This window comes from Narcine bancroftii, chromosome 7 (assembly GCF_036971445.1).
Source record: "Narcine bancroftii isolate sNarBan1 chromosome 7, sNarBan1.hap1, whole genome shotgun sequence".
Lineage (NCBI taxonomy): Eukaryota > Metazoa > Chordata > Chondrichthyes > Torpediniformes > Narcinidae > Narcine > Narcine bancroftii.
In genome coordinates this window covers 76187803-76206782 of record NC_091475.1, presented here as the reverse complement: position 1 = coordinate 76206782, position 18980 = coordinate 76187803, and the positions used below count along the sequence as shown (strand labels likewise).

At 42.4% G+C, this 18980-nt stretch overlaps 1 protein-coding gene and 1 long non-coding RNA gene across 16 annotated transcripts in view; one reads left to right on the top strand and one right to left on the bottom strand.

Annotated features, from left to right (window-relative positions):
• Positions 1-3606, bottom strand: part of LOC138739020 (uncharacterized) — a 78936-nt gene extending 75330 nt beyond the window's left edge. The window contains exons 1-2 of the long non-coding RNA XR_011341956.1: positions 3272-3606; positions 2353-2434 (exon numbers count right to left, since the gene is read on the bottom strand). This is a non-coding gene — a long non-coding RNA (uncharacterized lncRNA). The remainder of the gene's footprint in view (positions 1-2352; positions 2435-3271) is intronic.
• LOC138739018 (cilium assembly protein DZIP1L-like) overlaps positions 1-18980 on the top strand; it is a 205379-nt gene that overhangs the window by 79356 nt on the left and 107043 nt on the right. For 3 of the 15 annotated variants that reach the window (XM_069890355.1, XM_069890353.1, XM_069890354.1), the window contains exon 1: positions 15694-18980. The exons of 10 other annotated variants lie outside the window; for them this stretch is intronic. In XM_069890355.1, coding sequence (XP_069746456.1) covers positions 18806-18980 — 175 coding nt within the window. In that variant the 5' untranslated portion in view covers positions 15694-18805. Of the gene's footprint in view, positions 1-456; positions 506-15693 lie in introns of those variants that run through there. 2 more of the 15 variants (XM_069890358.1, XM_069890360.1) reach the window with 1 other exon arrangement.

Sequence of the window (18980 nt, the reverse complement as noted above, 5' to 3'; positions counted from 1 at the left end):
AATCACCTGGCCTGGCTCATTTTCAAACTAAATAATTGAAGTATTAGGCCTTCCCTAATTGAACGACCTACATAATGTGTCAAGAAACCCTGCTGGATGCACCCATGAAGGAAGTCTTGGTCAAAATTAGGGAAAATAAAGTCACCCTTAACAGCAACCCTATCATTTGTAGCATGTTGCAGCAAATCTTCACATCAGGAAATCACTAGCCTTCAATACTTATAATTTTCAAATATTGTACATCATTGCACATAATTTGAAATTTGTCATGATAACATTTGTAGTACATTGAACATAACAGTAACCTCAATCCTGCAGTACCATCACTCACTTAATTTGGTATTGCAGGATTAAGGTTACTGTTATGCATTTAATTTGGGAACCCTCACTTCGAGGGAGTGTACATTGTTCAAATTATTTCCCAAATGAAAATTCTTACTTGTGCTTATTTTACAGCTCAAAGCTCGTCCTGTCAACTCACCAAAGAAGAGCATTGAACCTCAATGTAAGATCTGTTTACACAGTATTTCAATAAATTTTTATCTCACTGTACCTTGAACCTGATCATGTTTTCCTCCCAGTAGCTCAGTCTTTCAAACATCTTTCAGCTCAATTTCTGGTCCCCTGTTCAAAACCAACCTACTTCCCTTTCCTGATTATTTTCCTTTAATCTCCCAAGTTACTCTCCCTGATTATCTTTTCTCCTGCCTAATATCTCTTTTGACTGATCATCCCCTCTCCCTGAATACCCAGTCACTTTCCCCACCATCTCCACGCTATGCCATAATACATGATCACAGAATTTATTTTTTTTTAAATTTAAATTACATCTTCAGGGCTAAATCTGTCTTGCATTATACTTAGGACATTTGGTTCAGCAGAATATGGAAAACTCAGGCCCTACCATAACACATGCCCACAAAGTTCAAGGATTTCTACCTGCAAAAATGTCTTAGTTTCCCCAACTCTGGCAAATTTTGTTAATCTTATCTAAAAAAAAATGAATAATGTTAAATTTTATTTTTTTTAAATTCACTGCCTGATCTCATCTTGTAAATTTATCCTTTTTCTGCTGAGATGTTCTTCACTTTTGGGGTTTGCAGCTTGGAAAATTTAATAAATTTTAAATTAAAATCAAAACCTGAAAATCTGAAAAAATAGCAGAAAGCATTGGTAAAACTCTACAAAGTCAAACTGTATTTGGAAAAAGGGAAGATCTGCACTTCCTGCTTCTCCCAAGCTCGACAACCATCTACTTACCCTGACTCCATTTAACACCTTTTGTCTGTTGGACTGTACTCATCCCGCTGCCATTCTTTCCTTTCCACCAGTCTTTTAATACAGACAGCTATCTTCTTTTTACTTATATTTTGAAGAAGGGCTCAGGCCCCAAATGCTGGTAATACATCTTTACCTCCTACGGATGCTGCAAGACCTACTGAATCCCTCTAGCATTTCAGTGTGTTTTTACTACAATCACAGCGACTGAAGACTTTTGTGTTTCACTCCATTTGGTTGCTCACTGTGAAATCTCTTGAAGCAGTTCTCCTTTTTTCTTGAAGGGAGTTCTGTGAGAGTCTCTCTCACTGCTCCCCCTTCTGTACCCCCTGCTGCTCTTAAGCTCTACTATCGTACTCATCCTTCCAATTAACACTTTTTTGTCTATTGGTCCGCACTCCTCTCCCTGTGATTCTTTCCTTTTCTCCAGTTTTTTAATATAGATGCGAATCTGTTTTTTACTCATACCTTGAGGAAGGGCTCAGGCCTGAAACTGCGAGACCTGCAGTATTACAACGTTGCTCCAAAGTTCCTCCAGCATTTCTGAGTTTTTGCTAGTAGAATTAACAGTTCAGGTTAGAGAGCCTTGATATTAGAAATATTAAATTCTCTGGAGTACAACTGAAATTTTACAGAATCTAAGAAGGCTTTAATGTGCAGTTCATGATTTAACACCAACTTAACCAAGTTTCTTCTTAGTAATTACACATGGGTTTTGAAAGTGATTTTGGAGTAATCTAGGCCAAGTAAATCTATGGCTACTGTGCACCAATGGTGTGTGAATGAATGATTATGGGAGTTGTGAATAAAATTGAACAATGAACACCTCCACATATCCTTGATGGCTTGTCTAAATTCATCTGGTTTTTTTTCCATCCAGGTTAAAGCTTCTGAAATCTTTGTCACCACTGCAGTTAAATGCACATATTTACTTCTTTTGACAAACAAGGAAGTGACTTTGGCTGTTCAGTCCCTTGGCACCACTCATATTCAAAGAGAATTGAATACAGTCTCCTCTTATTCTTCCTCCAATCCATCCCTTCTAACCTTAACTGCAGCCAATTTTTCTAGTACCTCCATGCAATGATTTTTTAACATCTTGGGTATCAGCATTCTCTTCCTTTGTGATGAAGGGGGTGATTCAGGAGTCTGATAACTGTGGGGGAAAAATAGACATTGAATTTGGTCATGCGTGATCTCATCATAAAAATACTTTTATATTTGTTCCTTGTTCTTTCTGACTTAGCAGCAAGAGATTTTTGCAAGCAAAGGTACACTGTAAGTGTAATTAGTTAAAGAAAAACTACTTGATTGTGATTTCATATTGGATATAGAAAAGCTATTCATTCAATACGTAAATGAAATTAAAAAATATATACTTCTGGCCATTCAGAATCAATGATGGGAACCAGGGAGCTCGCTCGCTCGCTCTCTCGCTCTCTCTCTCTCTCTCTCTCTCTCACAATTATCATGATTTCATACTTTGTTTACACTCACAAAATTCCTTTTTTTTTATTTTATGGTGCCAGATTGTAGTTGTTTATCACCCATTAGTTTTAGCATAGAAGCAAAACTGAAAGAGAGACCTAACACCTGGAAAATAATTTGTTCAACCTTGAGATTCAGCATATTCTCAAAGCTTTACAGCATCCTAAACTGAACAAGTATTTTTATGTCTTATAGCCACCATTTTATGTCACACACTTTTGTGTATACCAAGGAGAAATCAAATGGTGCTTGCCATGTGATGGCATGGATTAGATTGTGAATCCCAGGGGAGGTGTGGCAAGATGGCGTAGAAGAAAGATGTGTGTTCCACCTTTCCCCAGCTGGATTATTAAATACCCAATTTAAAAAATTTTAAGAGTGGTTAAAAATAATATTTACAGATTTTTGAACAACAATGATTCACCATGGCTACTAATGTGAAGAAATCTAAAACTCAACTTCAGAAAAAATTACCATATAAAAGTGTAGAAGAATTGAGACCTACCTGTACAGCTGAATCCACGGAGCCTCCAAGCTTCAGAGGACTCCTGCACATTCAAGCTCGACCTCGGCGCCGATCCTGCAGTCACAAGATGGCGCCGCCATTCTGCTGAGTTCGGTTGTTGACGACCTGCGTGCACGTGAAGCTGTGTGTATGGGCGGCCCGACCGACAAAGGGCCCTGTGGCCTGGGAACACGCATTGTAGTGTCAGAGGATGCTCCTGCGTGTCCGATGGTTCTGCCGGGCATGCACGGGACATCCCAGGTCCATGACTTTTTGGAGAAAGTGTGGGCTGTGGGGGAGTCCGAGTGCTGGGTGTCCAAACCCGCAGCCGGACAGTCAAGGGACCTATGGTGACTGAAGAAGAAGAGGAACTTACCTTATTGGAATTTGCCCAGGAGGAGGAGCCTGCAGTTAAAGAAGGTAGACCTCAAAATGTGGTGGTGGAATCTGGATTGGAGTCAGTGTTCACTGTTTTGGAAGGGATTGCTTGTCAAATGGATAATATGTCAAAACAAATGTCAACTCCAATGACCCAAGGATTTATGGAGGTGAAAACAAAAATGAATACTTTGTGTGATGAAATGTCAACTATGAAACAAGAAATGACAGTAGTTAAGAGTGACATTAATAGATGTATAAAATCTGTGGATATTGTATAAGATAATTTTTTAAAAATTGAAACAGCCTCTTCTGAATGTCAAAATCAGGTGGAACGCAATAGAGAAAAAATGGAAAAAGTGGAAGGTCTTTTGTAGATTGGGGGATTCAAAAAAGGGATTTATTGAATAAGATTGATTCATTGGAAAATCAAAGCTGGAGAAATAATGTGAAAATAGTAGGTCTTCCAGAGGACACTGAAGGTTCCAATCCAATAAAAATTTTTAAGTATTGGATCCCAGAGGCACTGGGTAAAGAGCTTTTTTCTGAAGGTTTGGAATTGGATCGGGCCCATAGAGCGTTGAGGAAAAACCATTTCCAAAACAAACACCGAGGGTGGTCTTGAGTCGCTGTTTGAAATATCAAGATAGAGAAATTATTTTACCAATGGCGGAACAGAAAGTGCAGCAGAGTCGATCCCCATTGATGGTTCAAAATAACTTTTTTTAATGCCGATTTGAGTCAAGAGGTTATTAGAAGACGATGGGAATTTAATTAAGCTAAAGATGTCTTATGGTGAAAGGGCTACAAGTTTGCTTTTTGTTATCCTGCAATTTTGAAGGTTTTTTACGGAAAATTTCAATCTCAGTTTTTTGAGAATGATCACGATGCCTTAGTTTTTGCTAATGCATTGCCAGAATTGTGAAGAAATGGGCAGTCTTCACCATCATCTCCTAAGAGAGGGTAAACGGAAATAGGAATGGAAATGGGTATGGAAAGAATGGAAAGAAAGAAGAGTTGACACGAAGTCTTCTTGACGTTGAAGATCCGGAACAATCATAGGCTTGGAATCATTGGGTTGAATATATTTACTATATTTGATTGTTCTTAATTATATAATGAATATGTATCTGGCTGGGGGGGGGGTGGGTGGATGACACTGAAGGCTTTGACTATCATCTACCACTAGTGGGCTTACCACACCCATATTTTTAGGGTGTTACTACCCCTGGGTGTTTTTTTTTTAATTTTTGGGTTTTTTTTGTTTATTGAGGGGTGGGGTTTTTTTTTGCTTTTGAAGAATTATTAAGGGGAGCATTATTTTATAGAGTGTAAATGTATTAGTAGTTAGTAAAAATGTCTACTTTGAATTTTACAACTTTTAATGTTCAGGGATTAAATAATCCAATTAAGCAAAAGAGAGTATTGGCTTATATAAAAAAAATGAAAAATGATAGTGGCTTTTTGACCGAAATGGAACATTTGAAATTGAAAAGAGATTGGGTTGGACATGTGTTTTCTTCTTCTTTTAATTCTATCTGGTGTAGGCTTCATGGTCAAGAGCTTCATTGCCTCCAAACTCGAAAACCTTCCGACAGGCCTCTCGGACCGAATCATGTCCATGCGACTCCCACTTCAAAACAAGCGTCACATCACCCTCATCAGTGTCTATGCTCCAACCCTCCAGGCGGAACCAGCAGAAAAGAACAAGTTCTACACCGACCTGCGCAACCTCATCCAACGTACCCCTACAGCCGACAAGGTTGTCATCCTGGGCGACTTCAACGCTCGTGTCGGCAAAGACTCAGAAACCTGGCCAGGAATCCTGGGCAAGCATGGCGTCGGCAAGTGCAACGACAATGGGCGCCTCCTGTTGGAGCTCTGCGCAGAACAGCGGCTTGTCATTACAAACACCCTTTTTCAGCAGAGGGACAGCCTTAAGACCACCTGGATGCATCCCCGATCCAAACACTGGCACCTCCTGGACTACATCCTGGTGCGAGAAAGTGACAAACGAGATGTGCTCCACACCAGGGTCATGCCTAGCGCGGAATGCCACACTGACCACCGGCTGGTTCGCTGCAAGCTCAACCTTCACTTCAAGCCAAAGCCCAGGAACAATAAAGCCCCCAGAAAGAGGTTCAATGTTGGAAAACTGCAGTCAGACGAAGCGAGAGGAAACTTCCAGGCAAACCTCAAAGCAAAGCTCGACGTTGCAACCCGCCTCACGGACCCGTCCCCTGAAACCCTCTGGGATCAGTTGAAGGCTACCATACTGCAATCCACTGAAGAGGTACTGGGCTTCTCCTCCAGGAAAAACAAGGACTGGTTTGACGAAAACAGCCAGGAAATCCAGGAGCTGCTGGCAAAGAAGCGAGCTGCCCACCAGGCTCACCTTACAAAGCCGTCCTGTCCAGAGAAGAAACAAGCCTTCCGTCGCGCATGCAGCCATCTTCAGCGCAAACTCCGGGAGATCCAAAATGAGTGGTGGACTAGCCTCGCCAAACGAACACAGCTCAGCGCGGACATTGGCGACTTCAGGGGTTTCTACGAGGCTCTAAAGGCTGTGTACGGCCCCTCACCCCAAGTCCAAAGCCCGCTGCGCAGCTCAGACGGCAAAGTCCTCCTCAGCGACAAGATCTCCATCCTCAACCGATGGTCAGAACACTTCCAATCTCTTTTCAGTACCAACCGCTCAGTCCAAGATTCCGCCCTGCTCCAGCTCCCTCAACAGCCCCTAAGGCTAGAGCTGGATGAGGTTCCCACCCTGGATGAGACATATAAGGCAATCGAACAACTGAAAAGTGGCAAAGCAGCAGGTATGGATGGAATCCCCCCAGAAGTCTGGAAGGCTGGCGGCAAAACTCTGCATGCCAAACTGCATGAGTTTTTCAAGCTTTGTTGGGACCAAGGTAAACTGCCTCAGGATCTTCGTGATGCCACCATCATCACCCTGTACAAAAACAAAGGCGAGAAATCAGACTGCTGAAACTACAGGGGAATCACGTTGCTCTCCATTGCAGGCAAAATCTTCGCTAGGATTCTACTAAATAGAATAATACCTAGTGTCGCTGAGAATATTCTCCCAGAATCACAGTGCGGCTTTCGCGCAAACAGAGGAACCACTGACATGGTCTTTGCCCTCAGACAGCTCCAAGAAAAGTGCAGAGAACAAAACAAAGGACTCTACATCACCTTTGTTGACCTCACCAAAGCCTTCGACACCGTGAGCAGGAAAGGGCTTTGGCAAATACTAGAGCGCATCGGATGTCCCCCAAAGTTCCTCAACATGATTATCCAACTGCACGAAAACCAACAAGGTCGGGTCAGATACAGCAATGAGCTCTCTGAACCCTTCTCCATTAACAATGGCGTGAAGCAAGGCTGTGTTCTCGCACCAACCCTCTTTTCAATCTTCTTCAGCATGATGCTGAACCAAGCCATGAAAGACCCCAACAATGAAGACGCTGTTTACATCCGGTACCGCACGGATGGCAGTCTCTTCAATCTGAGGCGCCTGCAAGCTCACACCAAGACACAAGAGAAACTTGTCCGTGAACTACTCTTTGCAGATGATGCCGCTTTAGTTGCCCATTCAGAGCCAGCTCTTCAGCGCTTGACGTCCTGCTTTGCGGAAACTGCCAAAATGTTTGGCCTGGAAGTCAGCCTGAAGAAAACTGAGGTCCTCCATCAGCCAGCTCCCCACCATGACTACCAGCCCCCCCACATCTCCATCGGGCACACAAAACTCAAAACGGTCAACCAGTTTACCTATCTCGGCTGCACCATTTCATCAGATGCAAGGATCGACAATGAGATAGACAACAGACTCGCCAAGGCAAATAGCGCCTTTGGAAGACTACACAAAAGAGTCTGGAAAAACAACCAACTGAAAAACCTCACAAAGATAAGCGTATACAGAGCCGTTGTCATAACCACACTCCTGTTCGGCTCCGAATCATGGGTCCTCTACCGGCACCACCTACGGCTCCTAGAACGCTTCCACCAGCGTTGTCTCCGCTCCATCCTCAACATCCATTGGAGCGCTCACACCCCTAACGTCGAGGTACTCGAGATGGCAGAGGTCGACAGCATCGAGTCCACGCTGCTGAAGATCCAGCTGCGCTGGATGGGTCACGTCTCCAGAATGGAGGACCATCGCCTTCCCAAGATCGTATTATATGGCGAGCTCTCCACTGGCCACCGTGACAGAGGTGCACCAAAGAAAAGGTACAAGGACTGCCTAAAGAAATCTCTTGGTGCCTGCCACATTGACCACCGCCAGTGGGCTGATAACGCCTCAAACCGTGCATCTTGGCGCCTCACAGTTTGGCGGGCAGCAGCCTCCTTTGAAGAAGACCGCAGAGCCCACCTCACTGACAAAAGGCAAAGGAGGAAAAACCCAACACCCAACCCCAACCAACCAATTTTCCCTTGCAACCGCTGCAATCGTGTCTGCCTGTCCCGCATCGGACTGGTCAGCCACAAACGAGCCTGCAGCTGACGTGGACTTTTTTTACCCCCTCCATAAATCTTCGTCCGCGAAGCCAAGCCAAAGAATTCTAAGGCAAGAGAGGTGGTGATTTTGATTCATAAAAATGTACTATTTGAATTGAAATCTTCAGAGGGAATTGTTGGTAGAGTTTTACAAGTGAACTGTAAAATTTTTGCTGAATCTTGGACTTTGCTTAATCACTATGTGCCTAATATAGATGATGAACAGTTTATTTCAGAAGTTTTTTCACTGTTAGCTCAAGGTAATGAAAATATTTTAGTTGGAGGAGATTTTAATTGTGTTTTGGAAACTTTATTGCACAGAAACCCGAAGAGTATAAGGAAATCAAAGATGGCAATACAGATCAATGCGTTGATGAAAGATATAAATCTGGTAGATATTTGGAGAAAAGTTAATCCTACAGTGAAAGATATTTATTTTTATTCATCACGATATGATTCGTTTTCTAGGATTGATTTTTTTTGGTATCAGCACACCTACAGGGTAGAGCTCTGCAAGCTGAATATAAAAGTAGAATTCTATCAGACCATTCATTATTACTTTTTCCCTGTGAAAGTTCAGAAGTCTGTCGTAGAGATGGAGGTTTAATGCAATGTTACTGAAAAAACCAGAGTTTGTTACTTTTGTTAAAGAGCATATCTCTTTATTTTTGACTGAGAATATTAATTCTGTGGATTGTCATTTTGTAGTATGGGATGTGTTAAAAGCTTATTTGAGGGGACAGGTTATTAGTTATTCTATGAAAGTTAAGAAACAATATATGGCAGAAAGTTTAATGTTGGAAAATCAGATTGCTGAGTAAGATTTTCAGAAAGATGTGACAACAGACAAAAAACCTGCTTTAGCGAAATTGAAATTATGCTATAATACTTTACAAACCTATCAATTTGAGTGTTTAATTAATCGATCTAAACAATGTTATTATGAGTTGGGAGAAACAGCTCACAAGATACTTGCTTGGCAATTGAAAGCTGAACAGGCATTGCGGACTATTAATGCCGTTAAAAAGAATTCAATAATTACCTATAAGCCTCAGGAAATTAATGATCAGTTTTATTCATTCTATCAAAAATTATATGCTTCTGAGGGGAATCAGGATAATGGTTCTATTGAATCTTATTTATCTAAATTAAGGATACCAATATTAGATGAGAAAGATATTCAGGAATTGGTATCTCCATTTACAGATTTTGAAATCAAGGAAGCTACACAGAAAATGCCAAATGGAAAGTCCCCAGGAGACGATGGATTTCCTGTGGAATTTTATAAATTTTTTAATGATGATTTATCTAATGTATTTGGAGATGTGTTAAAACAAGTTACTGAAGAACAGAAGTTGCCGGAATCTTGTTCAAGTGCTTTAATAACTGTTATTCCAAAAAAAGATAAGGATCCATTAAAGGTGTCTTCATATAGACCTATTTCTTTATTAAATGTAGATTATAAAATTATAGCCAAAGTATTAGTTAATACATATTGTTAATATGTATTAATACATATTAGTATGTATTAGTTGATACACATTGATCAAACAGGTTTTATTAAGAGCAGAAATGCATCAGATAACATTCTTCGATTAATTATTTTGGTCAAAGCATATTGAAAGCAGCCTAACCATCCTATGGTTGCACTAGATGCAGAAAAGGCTTTTGATAGGGTTGAGTGGTATTTTTTTATTTAAGGTGTTAGAAAAGTTTAAATTTGGCCCTTTTTTAATGGTTGGGTTAAAGCTTTATATACGAACCTGATGGCTAGGGTGGTGACAAATGGTCAGATTTCTTTACCATTTAGGTTGACTCGCTCAACTCGGCAAGGCTGTCCATTGTCACCAGCCTTATTTGTGTTGGCTATTCAACCGTTAGCTCAGACTATTAGACAAAATTATGAAATTAGAGGGATGAAGGTTATGAATGAAGAATATAAGATTAATTTATTTGCAGATGATGTATTGATATATTTGACGGAACCAGAAAGGTTGAAGCAGTTACAAGAGTGTTTGTCGAAGTTTGGAGAATTGTCAGGATATAAAGTTAATTGAGATAAAAGTGAAGTTTTACCAGTTGGAATAGGAAATTATTCTGAATTTAAAACTACTACAAAATTAAGGTGGACAAATAAAATTAAATATTTAAGTGTGTTTGTACGCACTAATTATCAGTCATTGTATCAGTTAAATTACGTGCCTATATTAAAATGGATTAAAGCAGATTTGATTAAGTGGAAAGATCTTCCATTAACTTTGATTGGTCGGGTCAATTGTATCAAAATGAATATTTTTCCCTGAATTCAATATTTATTTCAGTCAATACCTTGTTTACTTTTAAAGGGTTTTTTTCAGGATTTAAATAAGGCAGTATGGGATTTTTTATGGAAAGGTAAATTAGCTCGAGTGGCATTGTATAAACTTACAAGGAAATATGCGTTAGGTGGACTTCAGTTACCACATTTTAAAAATTATTATGAGGTGGCCAGTTGAAGTTTATTAGCAGGTTGATGGATCTAAATCAACCTCCTAGCTGGGCTAAGGTGGAAATGGCGTGTATTGCTGAGGTCGAGGTACATGAATTCATATTTTGTTGGAACTTGAATTTGTTACAGGAATATAATATGCTGGTATTGAAACATTTGTTAAAGATTTGGATTTAAAAAAATAGGGTTCTGGGATCAAAAGATAAATTATCAATTTTAACTCCATTGTATAATAATCAGCTTATTTCTTTTTCAGTGTTTAATAATTATTTAAAGAGTTGGGATTCTAAGGGTATAAAGACAATACAGGATTGTTTTGAAGATGGACAATTTCTTTTAATCATTTGAGAGAGAGATTCGATATATCTGCAAATTCTTTGTTTGTGTATTACCAACTTAGAGCCTTGGTATAAGATCATTATGGTAGAGAGATGAATCTACCTACTTTGACAAGATTTGAATCTTTGATTTCCTCTGTACCAAAGGAGGGTTTATATTTTGGTTATGTACAATTTGTTACAAGATAATATGCATAAGCCGGATTGGGAAAAATCTAAACTTAAATGGGAGAGTGATTTAGTGTTTATTTTCCCTGAAGATGATTGGGCAGATAAGTGTCAGGATAATGTAATCAAACTGACTAATGTAAGATACGGAATGGTTAATTATAATTTTTTACATCAATTATATTTGACTCCGTAGAAATTGAAAAAATATGGGTTGAGTAATTCAGATTTTTGTTTTAGATGTGGTGCATGTATTGGAACGTTTTTACATGCTGTTTGGACTTGTGTTAAAGTTCAACCATTTTGGCAAGGAATTAAAGTAGTTTTGGAAAAATTGTATAATTTTATATTACCACTAGATCCAACAATTTTTTTGCTGGGTAATATGGTTTTGTTGAGGGAAATGGGTTTGGATAAAATTCAAATTGCTTTTGTATTTTTGTTATTATCAGTAGTATGTACATGTGTTGCTAGTACTTGGAAAGATAATACAGAGATTAATATAGTATGCTGGCATAATGAGCTGAAAGCTTGTACTGTTATGGAAAAAAATTACTTACAATTTACATGATAATTATTCTTTTTTTGTTAGTAAATGGTCTCCATATTTGGAATATATGCATTTAGACATTTTGAATTGTTATTAACATCTATAATATTCTTTTTTATATATAATTCATATTTTTGGCTCCCCTTAAGGGAGCTGGCTGAAAGGGTGTGTGGGGGGGGGGGTTTATCCTTGAGTTTTTTTTTGTTTGTATATATATATAGATATATATATCTATAGATATATATATATATCTATATATATATAGATATATATATCTATATATATATAGATATATGTATATCTATATATATATACATATATATCTGTAAAATCAATCTTTGATTATTATTAGACTGTATGTTATGTTTCTATTATCTTTTAAATAACGTTTGAAAAAAAATTTAAAAAAGGCTGTGAATCCCTTCTCTCTCTGAATAAGTTTAAAAAAAGAGTTAATATTGGTTGAAGTAATTTTAAAAAAGAGGGAAAAGTTGTTGGAAGATCTAATAAACAGTACAAGATGTCACCAAAGAAAGACAAAGCAGCTGTAACTTCACAAGAAATTGAACAAGAAAAAGAGACAGATAAGGAAGTGAGGCCTACCTTGAAGAAGGATCCTGGAGCTGTCCAGAAGGTAGGAGTCTGTGGAATAAACCTAGAGCTGGGGAGACCTGGACGTTGCTATACAAGGTCTCCTCCAACAACGGACATCTGCTATGGGAGAAGTGACAGAGCACAGAAGAAAATGGTGGCAATTTTAAAAAAAGCCCATGAAGCCTCCAGCTCCAGTAATCAAGAAAAGAGCAAAGAAATGGGAATTACATTAGGGACTAGGAGCTATGGCTAAAAAGATGGAAAAAATGAAAGAGATATGAAGAACTATATGGAAAATTTTAAACAATTAGCAGCGGAAGTTAAGAAGTGTAGTGAGAGTATGGAGGAAAATAACAATTTTACGAAGAAGGTGGATAGAATGATGCAGCAAGTAGTTAAGAAATTTGAAGTTGTGGAAGAAAATATTAAAGGAAATGAATTTGAGATTAAAAATATCAAAGAACAGATGAAAAAACTCAAGCTGAAGCAGCTGCAACAAAAGATCAACTAACTCAAAAAACTGACATTTTAGAAAATTGTTGGAGTTCAAGAAGACGATGAAGGTCAAAATGTGAAGAAGTTTTTGCATCAATGAATTCTGCAATCTTTGGGGGTAATTGAATTTCAAGGAGATATTGAGATTGAAAGAGCCCATAGAATGTTACAACCGAAGCCACAAACAGACCAAAGTCCACATCCAATCTTGGTTAAATTGCATCGTTATGAAGTGAGAGAAAAGGTCTTGGAACTGGCGGCGAAACAATCGAAAGAAAGACGATCACCATTCATTTGCAATGGAAATGAGATCTTTTACCCTGATATAAGTTATGATTTGTTGAAAAAAAAAGTATTCAATGCTGTTTTAAAAAAAAGTGTGTTGTGGAAGAAAGATTATGCTTTTATCCTAAGGTATCTGGTAGTATTTTGTTCCAAAGATGTTCGCAGATTCATTGCCTGAGTAAGAGAGACAAGTAGTGAGAGATAATACTGAATGATTATAGCTGATAATCTTTGGCTTGGCTTAGCGGACGAAGATTTATGGAGGGATAATGTCCACGTCAGCTGCAGGCTCCTTTGTGGCTGACAAGTCTGATGCGGGACAGGCAGACACAGTTGCAGCGGTTGCAAGGGAAAATTGGTTGGTTGGGGTGGGGTGTTGGGTTTTTCCTCCTTTGTCTTTTGTCAGTGAGATGGGCTCTGCGGTCTTCTTCAAAGGAAGTTGCTGCCCGCCGAACTGTGAGGTGCCAAGATGTATGGTTTGAGGCGATATCAGCCCACTGGTGATGGTCAATGTGGCAGGCACCAAGAGCTTTCTTTAGGCAGTCCTTGTACCTCTTCTTTGGTGCACCTCTGTCTCGGTGGCCAGTGGAGAGTTCGCCATATAGCACGATCTTGGGAAGGCGATGGTCCTCCATTCTGGAGAAGTGACCTACCCAGCGCAGTTTGATCTTCACCAGCGTGGATTTGATGCTGTCGGCCTCTGCCAACTCGAGTACTTCGATGTTGGAGATGAAGTCGCTCCAATGAATGTTGAGGATGGAGCGGAAACAACGCTGGTGGAAGCATTCTAGGAGCCATAGGTGATGCCGGTAAAGGACCCATGATTTGGAGCCGAACAGGAGTGTGGGTATGACAACGGCTCTGTATACGCTAATCTTTGTGATGTTTTTCAGTTGGTTGTTTTTCCAGACTCTTTTATGTAGTCTTCCAAAGGTGCTATTTGCCTTGGCGAGTCTGTTGTCTATTTTGTTGTCGATCCTTGCATCCGATGAAATGGTGCAGCCGAGATAGGTAAACTGGTTGACCGTTTTGAGTTTTGTGTGCCCGATGGAGATGTGGGGTGGCTGGTAGTCATGGTAGGGAGCTGGCTGATGGAGGACCTCAGTTTTCTTCAGGCTGACTTCCAGGCCAAACATTTTGGCAGTTTCCGCAAAACAGGATGTCAAGCGCTGAAGAGCTGGCTCTGAATGGGCAACTAAAGCGGCATCGTCTGCAAAGAGTAGTTCACGAACAAGTTGCTCTTGTGTCTTGGTGTGAGCTTGCAGGCGCCTCAGATTGAAGAGACTGCCATCCGTGCGGTACCGGATGTAAACAGCGTCTTCATTGTTGAGGTCTTTCATGGCTTGTTTCAGCATCATGCTGAAGAAGATTGAAAAGAGGGTTGGTGCGAGAACGCAGCCTTGCTTCATGTCATTGTTAATGGAGAAGGGTTCAGAGAACTCATTGCTGTATCTGACCCGACCTTGTTGGTTTTGGTGCAGTTGGATAACCATGTTGAGGAACTCTGGGGGGCATCCGAGGGATTCTAGTATTTGCCAAAGCCCTTTCCTACTCACGGTGTCGAAGACTTTGGTGAGGTCAACAAAGGTGATGTAGAGTCCTTTGTTTTGTTCTCTGCACTTTTCTTGGAGCTGTCTGAGGGCATAGACCATGTCAGTAGTTCCTCTGTTTGCGCGAAAGCCGCACTGTGATTCTGGGAGAACATTTTTGGCGACACTAGGTATTATTCTATTTAGGAGAATCCTAGCGAAGATTTTGCTTGCAATGGAGAGCAGCGTGATTCCCGTGTAGTTTGAGCAGTCTGATTTCTCGCCTTTGTTTTTGTCCAGGGTGATGATGATGGCATCACGAAGGTCCTGAAAACCATATATTTAAAAAGAAAAAAAATTGAGAGAGAGAATATTAGGGAGGAAAGTTTTAACCCGAAGCATCTATAAATAAGTAAAAATTTGTAAACAGTAAAGACTATATAGATCTAATGCAACAAAGGATAGTACAGTAATTCAAGAGTTAGTTTGGAGTGAAGGACTAACCTACAGAATCATGAGTGCTGATGTGGTTTTGACTGCAAATCGTATAGATCAGGATTTTAAGGACATTAATAATGTATACTCTGTGGGGGTGTGGGGGTTCTATCTTTTTCTTCTTTTTCTTAATACACCTAAATATATTTAAAAAAAATTAAAAATATAATATTAGTATTTTAAAAATGAGAGGGATGGGAGTGGAAAGATGGATGGTTAGTAGATTTAGTAAAGTGATCTGATGGCTGGAAAATTTAATTTTATTAGTATTAATATTAATGAGATAAAAAATCAAAGCTGAAAAAATTATTAGTTTATATGTAAAAGGCAAAAGTAGATGTTGCTTTTTTACAAGAACCACATTTGACAGAAAAAGAACATGATGTGGCGGCGCACATCCTCATGGTGAATCGGCCCCGCTTGTATCGCCATGTGGTGGGGCAGCCATGGGGAAATGGCGTCTCAGAGGTTTCTCTCTGACTCCAGCATCCCTTCCAGCGCCCACCCTGGGCAGCGATTATGACGTCACAATGCAAGGTGACTGACCTCATGCTGCCTTTGAAGGGGCGCATTGAATTTTGAATAAAAACAGTCGTTAACGATCTTCGGTGTGGCAGCAGTGATTTATTTCAGCTCCTGCAAGTGCCACGGTGGTGACCCTGATGGGCCCAGATGACTATCTGGACCCAATGAACGATGGATGCAGCTGAGGTGAATTCAGTAGCCATCAAACTCCCCCCCCCCTTCTGGCCCCATCGCCCACGGATGTGGTTCGGACAGGCAGAGGCACAATTCCACTTCCGCAACATCTCAGCCGATGCCGCCACAAAATTTTACCACATCGTGGGCACGCTGGACCAGGACACAGCGTCGAGAGTGGACGACATCATTCACTGGCCACCAGCAGTGAGCAAGTATACCACCCTCAAAAATCTACTGAGGAAGTTTAGCCTCACTCCCTAGCAACATGCTTCCAGGCTCTTACACCTGGATGGGTTGGAGGATCGCAGCCCCTCAGCTTTTATGGACGAAATGCTTGCGTTTCCTCTTTTGCCAGATATTCTTTTAATAGATGCCAGAAGATATCCGGCTCCATCTGTCCGAAGAGGACTTTTCCAATCCCCGCAAGGCTGCAGCCCGGGCAGATGCCCTCTGGCGCACAAAACAGGAGAACGAGGCAGCCCTCAGCCAAGTATCCAAGCCAGGGCCCCGCCATCCACAGGATACCCCCAAGCACAAGCCGGTGGAAACCCAGTCAACATGGGAAGTGAAAGCCCACAAGTGCCGCTAGCCCTGCGACTTCCAGGGAAACAGTTAGGCCAACCGCCGTTGATGGCTGCAACGGTAGACCACGTGAACAGCCTCCTCTACATTACTGACAAGTCCACAGGCTACCAGTTCCTGGTGGACACAGGGGCAGAACTGAGCACCCTCCCCCCTACAGCACTGGAAACTTGCACCCAGACCCCCGGTCCAACTCTGTGGGCTGCCAATGGTTCCCATAGGGCACAGACACAGATAAGTTCACTTGGAGATTCGTCCTGTCCTCGGTGGGCACTGCGCTGTTAGGTGTTGATTTCTTAAAGGCTCACGGTCTGTTGGTGGACGTGAGGGACAGGAAGCTGCTCAACACCTGCTCCTTTCGCTCAGTGCGCCTGGGCATGGCGGATAAAGGCAGACCCAAAATCGCCACAGTAGCCACCATCATAGATGAGTTCGTTGAGATCCTCAGTGAGTTCCCTGCCATCCTGCAGCCACGCTTTGACGTCGCCTCCTCCCACCATGGAGTTTTCCATCACATCTCCATGAAAGGCCCCCTGCTGCATGCCAGAGCTAGGCGGCTGCCACTGGAGAAGCTAAACAAGCAAAGGAGGAACTCTCCAGGCTCCAGGAGCTGGGCATCGTTCGGTGGTCGGACAGCGCTTGGGCGGCACCACTGCACATGGTCCCAAAATCATCAGGGCCCTGCTGAGACTACATATGGCTAAACGACGCCACGACCCCAGACATGTACCCGGTCCCCCATATCCAGGACTTCGTGGCCAATCTTCAAGGCGTGCGGTTCTTTTCAAAAGTCTATCTGGTGCGCGGATACCACCAGATCCTGGTACACCCCAATGACTTAGGAAAGACCGCCATTATCACTCCTTTCGGCTTATTCGAATTCCTCCGGATGCCATTCGGGTTGAAGAATGTGGCCCAGACATTCCAGCGTCTCATGGACACAGTAGGTAGGGATTTGGACTTTGTCTTTATCTACCTAGATGACATCATGGTAGCCAGCCGCAACTGCGCAGAGCACAAGGCCCATTTTCATTCTCTGTTTGCCTGGCTGGCAGAATTCGGCCTCACGGTCAACGAGGCCAAATGCCAGTTTGGGAAACAGACATTGCAGTTCCTGGGACACACCATCTCAGCCTCTAGGGCAGCTCCGGCACCGTAGAAAGTGGCAGCCGTCCAGCATTTTCCCCAACCCTCCTCCTTCAAGGGCCTGCAGGAATTCGTGGGAATCGTAATTTTTTTTATCAGAGATTCATCCCCAACGCCACCCGCATCATGTGCTCTCTTTTTGCACTGATTGTGATGAAAGAGAAGACCCTGGCCTGGTTGGAGGAGGTGGATGAGGACTTCACTGCAATAAAACAGGCCCTTGTAGAGGCGACTTTGTTGGTGCACCCGCTCCCAGCAGTGCACATGGTGCTCTTGGTCGACGCTTCCGCCACGGTGGTTGGGGGTGTACTGGAACAGTGGCTGGATGGGCAGTGGCACCCGCTGGCCTTTTTCAGTAAGCAGTTGTGGCCGCCGGAGTTTAAATACAATGCATTTGACTGGGAGCTCCTGGCGCTGTACCTGGCCATTCGCGACTTCTGATACTTCTTGGAGGGCAGAACATTCACTGTTTTTACTGATCATAAGCCCCTCACCCAAGCACTGGCTATGGCCAAGGACCCGTCGTCGGCCAGGCAACAGCGCTACCTGTCCTATGTGTCTGAATTCACAACAGACATCTGGCACAAGGCAGGCAAGGACAATGTGGTCGCAGATGCGCTCTCCCACCTGGCCATCAGCACACTACGCACGACTAGCGCAGGCCCAGCAGCACGATGCCAAAACTCAAGCTCTCCGGAACTCCAGCTCGAGGAATATCCAGCTTCCTGACTCCACCCAGCCGCTGCTCTGCAACACCTCCACCGGCAAACCACGCCCATTATTCCACAGGAGTGGAGGGCAAGAGTCGTCAGCTCTATCCACGATCTCACCCACCTCTCAGTGAAAACTACCATGCGTATGGTGGCACAGTGATTCGTCTGGCATGGCCTCAAGAAGGAAATGGCAGCGCTAACCCCGCAACTGCGTCAGGTGCCAGACATCTAAAAGTCCACAGGCACATGCAGGCCTCTGTTCAACATTTCGACTCAGCAATGCACGTGGATGTTGTGGACCCCTTGCCCGTGTCCAGGGAGTTGTGGTACATGTTTACCATAGTGGACAGAGCAACCAGGTGGCTGGAAGCCATCCCGGTCCATAAGGCATCAGCGGAGACGTGTGCTAGAGCCCTGGTCAACGTGTCAGTGCACATCTCAAGTGACAGATGTGCCCAATTTACCTCCACACTATGGTCACAACTGGCAAAGCTTTTAGGGGTAACACTGCACCACATCACAGCCTACCACCCACAATCTAACGGGTTGGTAGAGAGGTTCCACCGACACCTAAATGGCAAGACTTTCCGGCTCCAACTGGGTGGATGAGTTGCCATGGGTTCTCCTTGGGATTAGGATGGCACCCAAGGAGTACCTGCAAGCCTCATCAGCAGAAATAGTTTACGGCGTGCCACTCTCCCTGCCAGGCAAATTCTTCGGCCCGGAGGCTGACACAATGCACAATGAAG